The sequence below is a fragment of the Triticum dicoccoides genome, chromosome 3A (genome assembly GCF_002162155.2).
Source record: "Triticum dicoccoides isolate Atlit2015 ecotype Zavitan chromosome 3A, WEW_v2.0, whole genome shotgun sequence".
In the NCBI taxonomy this organism is placed as follows: Eukaryota; Viridiplantae; Streptophyta; class Magnoliopsida; order Poales; family Poaceae; genus Triticum; species Triticum dicoccoides.
The window spans coordinates 588,331,688-588,342,277 of NC_041384.1; the positions used below are offsets into that span (position 1 = coordinate 588,331,688).

General features: G+C 39.6%; 1 protein-coding gene across 2 annotated transcripts in view; it reads right to left on the reverse strand.

The window, feature by feature from the left end:
• Nucleotides 1–10,229, reverse strand: part of LOC119269399 (probable LRR receptor-like serine/threonine-protein kinase At1g06840) — a 13,280-nt gene extending 3,051 nt beyond the window's left edge. The window contains exons 1-14 of one of the 2 annotated variants that reach the window (XM_037551223.1): nt 9,957–10,229; nt 8,017–8,134; nt 6,806–6,877; nt 6,424–6,495; nt 4,932–5,075; nt 4,768–4,839; nt 4,587–4,658; nt 4,232–4,306; nt 3,381–3,449; nt 2,886–2,954; nt 2,748–2,819; nt 2,083–2,151; nt 1,321–1,811; nt 396–548 (exon numbers count right to left, since the gene is read on the reverse strand). In XM_037551223.1, the coding sequence (XP_037407120.1) occupies nt 396–548; nt 1,321–1,811; nt 2,083–2,151; nt 2,748–2,819; nt 2,886–2,954; nt 3,381–3,449; nt 4,232–4,306; nt 4,587–4,658; nt 4,768–4,839; nt 4,932–5,075; nt 6,424–6,495; nt 6,806–6,864 (1,417 nt within the window). In that variant the 5' untranslated portion in view covers nt 6,865–6,877; nt 8,017–8,134; nt 9,957–10,229. Of the gene's footprint in view, nt 1–395; nt 549–1,320; nt 1,812–2,082; nt 2,152–2,747; nt 2,820–2,885; nt 2,955–3,380; nt 3,450–4,231; nt 4,307–4,586; nt 4,659–4,767; nt 4,840–4,931; nt 5,076–6,423; nt 6,496–6,805; nt 6,878–7,485; nt 7,634–8,016; nt 8,135–9,956 lie in introns of those variants that run through there. The other variant, XM_037551225.1, reaches the window with a different exon arrangement.
• Between the last annotated feature and the right edge of the window lie 361 nt (nt 10,230–10,590).

The window sequence follows — 10,590 nt, forward strand, 5'->3', positions numbered from 1 at the left end:
GTCGGCTTTTTTAGTCCTTAGACGTGGGATCAATGTAGGCCACATAATCTTTTTTTAATACTGTGTTGGCCTATCCATGTGCCAGAACCATGAGGTGGTCGCGAGATGGGTTTCATCTCTAGCCTAACCCAACTTGTTTGGGACTAAAGGCTTTGTTGTTGTTTTGTTGTTGCGTTGGCAGGGTCTTGAATTCAAGACCTCTTGACTCGGATACCACATTGAATTCATGCTCCAGCCAGTTGCTCTAAAAGTCTGAACTGATGGAGAGGCGGACCATATATTTCAACAACTAGTTACCAGATAAAGCAGCAATGCATTTCTAATTTGTTAGACAACAAGGTTTTATGTGCAGCAGATGGAAAACTATGTTTGTTGAAACAAATATGGTGACTTACATGATGGCCTCGAAACTGTTCGATGTTTTGAGCGTCTTCTCATTATAAAAAATGTGGAAACCACAGAAACTGCAATAGCAGCAATAATTGTTCCTGCCAAAATCCCAGCTAGTGCACCCTTTTTTAAACCTGATGATACCAGTGTTGGAAATTCTGCAACAAAAGAAAATAAAAAACGGCGGCAAAACAATAAGCAAGTGGATCATAAAACTGGATGGAGTATTAAAGTATCAGTATGAAACATGCAGCGGTGAATATTAGACTAAGAAAAATATATTATAATCTTGGCAATTTTCATTTCTGTGGTGGGTTCCTCCCATTTCTCAGGAGAGTTTGGGTTTCCATTAACCCTAGGAAACATATATTAGGGTATGGTTCCTAAAGCCCCAATCTCCCTTACATGCCTGAGCCCCTCGCGGAGGACCCGTCTTTGAGAAATTCTAGGGATATGAACAAGGGTAGGTCCACTTTCAAATTGTGATGTTATAAAAAATACCTTATAAAAATTCACACTAAATATCATGGCGTAGAGGATGGAAGAAGACAAAGAAATAACCAAAAAAAAATTCGATTGTGTGCAATAATTAATCATATTTTAACATATAAGACTACACACTCATATGAACTATAATAGCAAATATTCCATATGCTAGGAGAATCAAATTAAGAATTCATGAGTTTCTAATTCTACCAACATATAAAACAACCACAGAAGCTCTGCTGATATTTCGTCGCCTGTCTTGGCAAAATAAATATACACAAGGATCACACACTCAACTATTTGTTGAATATGGTAGAACTATTTTTTTTACGGAGAAACAATAGGGGAATCCCCTATGGTATATTTTTTATATTAAAAGAAATGGGGGCAGAATATGGTAGAAGTATGAATGACATCCTTTGGTGCAAAGTAAATTCTACATACCATCTGCATAGGAACCAAGCGTGAAATTGAGAAGATCATATGGACCAAAAATGTCTGATAGAGTAATTTCCCATCCAGCAAGTAATTGCCTGAGCCGCATAACTTCCGACATAGTGAATAAATTAGTGTTATTTGGGAATAACTTCAAATGCAAATTCAGCCTTGGACCAGCCTCCCATGTGTACCGCTCAATATATAGCTGGTAAAGACTCAGGTCCAATAGAGAGGTTGAGTCCATCTCAAAGGCTTTTTTGTAGGAGTGGAAGTCTGAGATCCCCGGACTCTTCAGCCGAAATCCAACTTCGAGAGGCACAAGACAAATGCAAGGTATAGGGGATAATGGATTGTATTCATAATTTTTATCCGTCGGGCAAGAAGCACAATCTATATTAACTTGTGGTCCCTGTCCAGACGGTGCTTCATTTACAGATTTGGGTTGACAAAGTCCCTTTGCTCGAGCTGGATTGTCACATACGGGGTTTCCAGAAATCCTGCAGAATAATGATGGCAACTATTATGTGTTATATCAGAAAGAGAATGATTTTATTTATAAAGCTCTTGTGATCAATATTTTATTTGTCCGTATTATTAGATATTTTGTATGCAGTAGTAATAGAAATTATTTTTTTATATTCCCAAGAAATGATACAGATGAACCTGTATTCATATTCCCAACAAATTATACAGCTGAACCTGAGCTATGTGCATGCTTGTGCAGGAAGTGCAAACTGACAAGGAAATTTTCCATGACAAAAAACATACAGTACAATGACAGCTTTTGGAGGCTCAAATGCAGCTGGAATTGTGTCAAGGGAGTTGCTTTCAAAGTTCCTGCATTATTAAAAAAAAATACATTACGCATGCATATCACAAACAGATTGCAGATGGAACAACACCGTTGAGACAGTTCGCTTCAAACGACCTGTAAAATGGCATCTTCATATATCTTTAACAAAATAAGTAGCAAACTAGTGCTGTCCGACATACTTATACCTATAAAGTAAGTATGTTTAGAGAATGTGCTAAAGTATTGCTCATCTTTTTATTAAGTAGAAAAGCAAGTTAATTTACAAGGAAGCGACAAAAGGTTTTGATCACAAGCTAAGGAGAAACCTCCACAAACCCATAAAACACGGACACACTACTACTCCCTCCGTTCACTTTTGTAAGTCATTTCAGACAACTCCAAATGGGCTATTTTGTACATTGTCTGAAATGTCTTCAAGGTCTTATAAAAGTGAACAGAGGGAGTATCAGTTTTCACGAACCTATTTTTTCACTTGCTAGTTGTTCTGCAGAGAGAACATGGCAATCTATAGTTCAATACGGAAAACATTAATGTTCAATGGCGTGAAAGGTTAGCTAGAACTACAGAAAAGCACAATTATTGAGGATTGGAGCAGTGCTCTAAGTTAAACGTTACTTACAATAACTGAAGATTAGGCAGCCCAGAGAAGTTTGCCGGAATAGTTCCATTAAGAAAGTTATGCGATAAAATACTGTCAAAAACTGTAAGTTAGTCTGGTTATTGTAAAAAGTATAAAATTTTACAAAGTGCAACATACATCGTGGTGATATTTGAAGCGAGTCTATCAACTGCTATAGATCCTCTCAGTTGGTTCCAGCTAAGATCTCTGAAAGTGCATGCCAAAATTAGCGAAGAGATGTAGAATAATCTCGTCGACATCTTTTTTCTCGGACTCGCACCTAAGTGCGCGTCTTTGTATATTAGAAGAAGGCGTTACGATGACGTGAAAGTACAACAACAATAAAAAAAGAAAATAAAGCCAAAGAATTAAATAAAAAATGGCAAACTATATAGTAGGATGGGTGATTTTCTCACTGAAAGGTACTTACCTAGAAACATATTCTAGGCAAAGCTATGAACTACTCCCTCTGTCCCATAATGTAAGACGTTTTTAGACACCAATGTAATGTCAAAAACTGTCTTATATTATGGGACAGATGGAGTAACAAACAAAGGATAATCTCTGATAGTAGGATGCCAAAAATAGTAAGAATGAAAAGGAAGTGTAACATTTGTTTTGATCTGGACTTACAAATAGCCAAGTTCAGGTATGCCACTTAGATCAGGAATAACTCCTTGCAAACTGCAATTCCTGAGACTCCTGGTGACATGAAAAAGGATTATGAACTTGAACATATATCTTGATTTGAATAGAAGTATGATAAAAAATACCGAAGATCTACTTTTTGTTTGAACTAAATATCAACAAACACACAAGAAATTCCCTTCATCCAAACTGCCCTCGAGGGAAACAAAATAACCTATTTAACTTGAAATTTTAGAATTATAGAGGTTTCTAGAGATGTGAACTCTCTGCATCCTGATCTGGCTGCTATGTGAGAGGGTCTCCTAGAGGAAGAACCATATGCAGGCAGTGGCTTCAGACTTCATGGTGGAGACTGGGAGCATTGGCGGAGTGCATTCACCACATGTTGCCTGTCTTTTATTCCCTTTTATCAGGACTTGGCATCTGTTTGCCATAGCATTGCACAATGCTTGTAATTAAAACAACTTGTTAACTAAATGATGCTAACAAAATTAGCATGTCTACAAGTCATAAAAAACTAGAAAAAAATCCACATCAAGAAACGAAAACCACAAATCCTGCTACGAATAGTAGATACGCAGCAAAATATTTAATGTGGCATTATCCAGTATCCTCAGCATGATTTTATCTCTTTGTCTGACCATGTGTATATAAGATTTGGAGTTAAAGTTTTATGAGGAGCAGATGCAAGTTATGTCAGTGTTGTCGACTTCGCTTTTAGAGTTTTTCAAGACTTCCAGAGGCGCTAATTTGGATTCTAATGGTCTTATATTTGTTTACAGAGGGAGTACTAAAAATAAAGGAAGTACGATAAGGAGGAAAGGCGTTGTACTCACAGCTTTAAAAGTGTCCGTATGTTATTGTATGCAGCGGGTATGGAACTTCCACTGAAGTTATTATTATCAGCCTGACTAGAAGTATAATATACAGATATAAGAAATGAGGGTTGTTAGCTGATGGCAGTATCAAATTAATCTTAAATGAGAGAAACATTCTGAGTAAAAACTATTTGCTATTGTTTAGTAACACAAGAAATGAAAAACCAAATTAGATTTAAGGTATATCATATGTATACTCCTGAAATTTGTAGCATTACTTAATATTCTCAGACGATCAAAACAAAAGTATAATCACACAACCAGCATCAGATATATTCAAAGAAGTCTCACTGGGTATATAAAATGTGCTCACAATATTTTCAAACTAAGCATCCCTGCTAAGTTTCGAGGAAGAGGTCCAGATAAATTATTGGTATCCACAAGCCTGCACAACACAGTTAAAAACATGAAACAATTTTAAACACAACCCATTCTGCAGATGAAGGAGAGAAAGAAAAGATCGGAACTCGGAATTAAAGTAGAGGTCCACATACAGATGAAGGAGCTTAGACAATCTGGACAACTCAGATGGAATTTGCCCACTTAATGAATTGTTGTTCATGTGACTAAAGGTAAAAAAAGAGTCAAGATTATAATGATACTTAAATAAGAGGCAACATAGGAATGAAGGCGAGAAGATTATGATCCTGAAACTTACAGATGCTTCATGCTTTCTAAATTAGCAAACGACGTTGGTATGGGTCCAGATATTTGATTTTGGTCGACTTGTAATCTGTTTAACTTCTTGAGATAGCCAATCTCATCTGGTAGGGAACCAGATAGTTGATTACCATTCAAAGCCCTACAAAAAATGAGGTAGTGACAATGAAAATTATCATTAATGCTTACTTGTATCTAGAGATGCTGTACTCATCTTCATGTAAAATTGAAGGGAAATACTCCCTCCGCCTGGAATTACTTGTCACAGAAATGGATAAAAATAGATGTATCTAGAACTAAAATATGTCTAGATACATTCATTTCTCCAATAAGTAATTCTGGGCGGAGGGAGTACTAGACAGTGACACATAGTTATGTCTAGACAAAAGGGGTTGTAGAAGGATAAGAAAAGTAACCCCACACAACAAATATTGACACGAGGCAAGGAGAACCCCACACCAAGTATTGCCACAAGATGACAAATTCAAAGATGTGCTACACTAATTAAGATGAGGTAAAAATCAGATATATACAAAACTGACTAGGAAGTTATGTACATTTATATTTGAGAGAAAATAAAAATATGCATTTTGTCGAAATATATTGCCTGTCTCTCTTCATCGGTTCGGACTTTTGAAGTAACTAGCTGGAGCATGAATTCAATATGGTATCCGAGCCAAGAGGTCTTGAGTTTAAGACCCTGCGAATGCAGTATTAAAAAAAGGATTTGACGGCATACATCGATCCCACGTCTAAGGACTAATATGGCCTAGACGTGAGGGGGAGTGTGAAATATATTGCGCGCCTCTCTCCATTAGTTCAGACTTTTGGAGTAACTGGCTGGAGCATGAATTCAATACATTTGACAGTTTTGTACATCCAAGGCCATGTTTTGCGAATTAAGAATAGCTTAAATGGTTAGGTTCCTCGTGGTGGAAACAACTCACCTGTGTTCATGTCCTAGATCTGGCATAAGTGCTCGCATATTTCCTGGATTTATTTCAAGCTTTCCAGGTTACTGTTTTAGTGGCATGACGTGCCCGTCGACTATGAGGTGTTTGCGACAATTTCATCAATCTCAAGATCTGTCGGCTCACGCTCTCGGAGGTGCTCATAGGGGCAGGGTGTGCGTGTGTATGTTCATCGGGGTGAGTGCGTGTGCATGTTGTGAGCGTCTGCGTTGTTTCAAAAAAAGTTTTTTGAAGCCCATTCACTGCAGCTTTTAGGTAATAATTGAAAATAGAATTGAACCACTGTGCTGTCTAACATTAAAAAGATGAGACCAAAACACAAATGCTAACTCCAAATAGTGAATCAGATACATGGGCCTCTTTTTTTTGGCAAACAAAATGATGATACATATGTTCTGCCATTTTCAACTTGCAGGGTTCAGTGCTTAAACTTCTGTGGCCGCAAGGCAAACAGTACAATGAGTTTATGTCCACACTGACAGGGGAGTACAAAAGTTAGCTTAGATAATAGGAACTTACATAAGATTTAGTGTTGTGATATTGCCTATCTCTTTCGGGATGTTACCAGTCAAATTGTTCCACATAAAATTCCTTCCAAAACAAAAAAATAAAGCAGTTAGCTCACATATGTCTGGTACCTAATGGCACAACCTGAAAAGCACCGGTTCTGAAAGAAACAACTCAAATGGGACAAGATCTATTATTTTTCTACCTGGTTATGTCATTTCCATAAACTTATTTTGTCAGAAAATCCGGGGCTTGCTCAAAATCCAATTTACATCGAAAACATGAAGTGCCATGATGTGCAATATTGATACAAAAATACTTTTTTTCCAGGCAATATTGAAAAAACACTTGAAAGCACTGAATTTAGATAACAACTTTAACTGTTAATACTTACAATTTTCTCAGCTGAGACAGAAGACCAACCTCTGGTGCCAAAGTTCCAGAGAGGTTCATCTTGAACAACTCCCTACGTGGGGGAAAACCATGCATTATTAAGCAGAACAGGACACAAATATCCCATCAATATATTATGCATTATACATAATTGGTAGCTAATTGAATAACAAGCAGATTTTAAGACACAAAGCAGAGTAAGGAACAAAAGCATCAGCCAATGACCATTATTTTGACCAGGAATCGCGAACTTAGTCTGAAATAGCAAACAAGAGTAGTACAGTGCATATAATGCTAAAAACAATGCTGAATATTGGCAGGTGGGTGGGGGGGTCTAGTGACTTTCTAAGGTTTCAGTAATAAAGTTTAACTGTAATAGCCTTTGGTCAAGAAAATAGTGGAGAAATTTATATGAAAGCCATGGACCCTTCAAAGAAAATTGGAGACGCAGGAGACGTGGAAGAACTCTAGCTATTTCAGTTATAATTTAATTTGGGAGCTCCTTTTAGGCTTTTATGGTTGTTGCAATTATTTATGAGCAGCAGTTTGCTGCGACTTGAAAGATTAATTGCTTCAGCAGAAGGTTCACTGTTACACAGAAAATAAATACACCATAGCTAGCCATTAACATGATGGGAAAAGGAAGGTGCGATATAAATAAGAATGGTGTGTCAATCATACAGCTTTGTTACATGAAGATATGTATCACTGGGTATCTTGTGACAGGTGACTCCTGTCCAGTTTGATGTGCATGGATCTCCTCTATTCCATTTATTAAGGTTATTCGTAGGGTCAATTAACCTGGCTTTAATAGCACTGAGAGCATTTGCTGCATGTAATAGAGACAATTTTAATCTTCAGCGGGATAACATTAATGTATGATGTCAAGAATAACCACCATCTAGTTATGCTTATACCCACTAAGCTACTAACTAATAGAATATCATGTGTGTTAATGCGAGACTACTTTGATTAGTCCATGAATATTAACAACAGTACATATGTGAACTCTTCACAAGATACTTCAAGACGTCCAGGCATACGAACAAATAAATCTGACTAAATCTGCACAAGCAGAGCTTGCAATAAGAAAACATGATCCAGTGCAATATGCCGATCGAGAACAATCAGGATCCAAAGGGCAGCTAGTTGGCAGACCACCTGTAATTCTTTCTTGGGAAGAGCAATTTCCAACTAGGAACTAGAGGTTACCTTCAATAGGGTGAGTGCTTTGTCCCCTTACAACATCCACCTGGAAAATGTTCAGAACAAGCAGGAGGATTGCTGCATACGTGAACCCTCCGGACCTGGCCATGTCTGTACAAGAGAACTAGCAGCAACCTGGTATCAGTGTCAATTGCTAAGAATCTGACATCATAAACAAGCATCGAAACAACAAACAAGTGCTTAGGGCCATTCAAAAGATTGCTGCCTCCTAAATGGAAGTGCCTATTTTCCTGCCATCTAATTTTTTTTTGTTTTTGAGAAAGCAAAGCTTGTGTCTCGATACACTGATAGAAGAAAGATGTACGATTGTACGGCAAGGGAACCTTTCTCAAACCAACGGTGCTTTAACGCTACGGCGGACAAAACAACCACCTCAAACTGCACTGTCATCTAGTACGTTGCGCGCCACATAAGCAGCGAGTGATCCGAGAAGGGGTAAAAACTGGCAGCAGTTTCGTAGTGGGAAATTTTACGGTACACCATATACTACTCCCTCTGTAAACTAATATAAAAGCGTTTAAATCACTATTTTAGTATTCTAAACACTCTTATATTAGTTTACGGAGGGAGTACTACTCAACATAATGGTAGTATTTAGTTAATCTAATGGTCAGCATGAGACCGTCAAATTATGGCTTAAGGACATATTGGTAATTATGTTTCGTCTAATTAATTAGACTGATTGCAGCCGAGCGCCGCTGCAGCCCTCCGTCCCCAATGCCGGCCATCCATCGCTGGCAAAATAATCATCCTGCAGGTCGCCGCCCCCATGTTCTCGGATATCCAGACGCTGCGTGTAGGCTGGCACCCTTAGAAAGTCCTCCATCCCAACACCGCTTGCACTCCTCCCAGCGCATTGTCATCCCAACGCTGCCAAAAGTCAGAGCCTACGCTGCTTGCATGTCGCCGGCGGCGGCAGTAATTTACTTAATTAGCTAGCTTCTTTTTTGGAAAAGAATGGACATGGCGTGATGTCAATAAGAGAGTTCGATGGAGTTGAATACTTACCATGGTATGGCCTCGTATTCTAGTGTCTTTCTAGTGTCTGCATGGTCATTCATTTCTTTTTTGAAAAGGAGGGTTACCTGGCCTCTGCATCCGAAAGATGTATGTCTGCATGATTATTCATGGAACGGGCTGGACAAGGCCGGGGCCATGCAGTCCAAGCAAAGTCTGTCATCTCTATGTCAGCGGCCAGTTCCAGATCCCGGAGGCTCGACCAGAAAACCAAAAACCGGGCAATCTAGCCGCGGACGACGACGGCCAGCAAGGCGAGGCGATGAAGAGGGCATGCGGCCGGGGCGCCTTCGTCGTCTTCGTCAGGTGACCCACTCTAAATCATGTAGGTTCGAGGGTAACACGAAAGGCATGATAACTCGCCGCTGCCGACGGCTAGCTAGGACGCGACGAGCGATGGCAACGGTGCGGGCTGGCAATGGCGATGGCAAATGAACAAGTGTGGGATGGATAATTACCGCGTGAGATTTCGATTTCAGGGGAAGGTGCCTGTGGGATGGATACATGTGGACTACCCAAAACGCCCTTAATTACTTAATATATTACCGAAAATCTAGTGTAGTATTGGCTCATATGGGCCGTTGAACTAAGGAAATAAACAGTCTAAATTAATCTGATGTAACGTAAAAGGTCGTGGAATTTCTCAACATGCCTCAAATACAAAACTTGGGGCGAAAAATGGAATTACCTCACTAGAGAAAAAAAAGTCAACTCACATATTACTTACTGTCAAACTCCACAGCTGATGATAATAAGCAAATTAACAGTGACGGCAAAACCATGCTAATCAGCAATCGAGACTTGAGCATACGTGCTAAGGCCGATGCGTATGTGCAAGGTTAATTGGAGTAACCTTGGCGAAGAAAGAATTGAATAGGGAAAGAGAAGAGCCAACTGAAGAAACTGACCTCAAGCCCTCCTCCCAAGCATCAATTGAATTGATTGGATTCAACACAAGCTCGGTCGATATAGAGTGGAGAGGAGCAGCAGCAGGCGGATACCTGGCCCGAGACAACTCGAGAATTCCGGCGCAGGCGAGCAAATGCGGATGCGGACGCCTCCTCACCGACGGGCGACGGCGACTACTGGCGCTAGGATAATGGAGGAGTCCGCCTTTTGTAAGCTACTGTTGCAACCGGCGCTTTCCAGTCTGCCCCTTCGCGATTGCGGCGTCCGCGGCACCTGGCGAGTGAAGCTTCGATGAACAGGTGTGGGGGGTGGGGGAAGCCTTGACTAGTACTCCTCCGTTCAAATTAAGTGAGTCGATTTTGCACTAACTATAAAGTTGAGTCACTTATTTTGGAACGAAGAAAGTACTGTTTACTAGTAGTAATCACTAGTTTATTTGATGATGCGTTGCCCTTGACACAAAAGGCAAATATAACCGAAAAATTAGGTAAACTATATCGAACACATTTTATTTTGTGACCATATGTAACATGATCCAAGTCTTCTCGGCTGTTGATCTTAATCGCGCGTTCATCCCGATCCCGGGTCATTCGCCTCGCTTTGATGCTATCGACGGTAGGCTGTTGGCAGCAT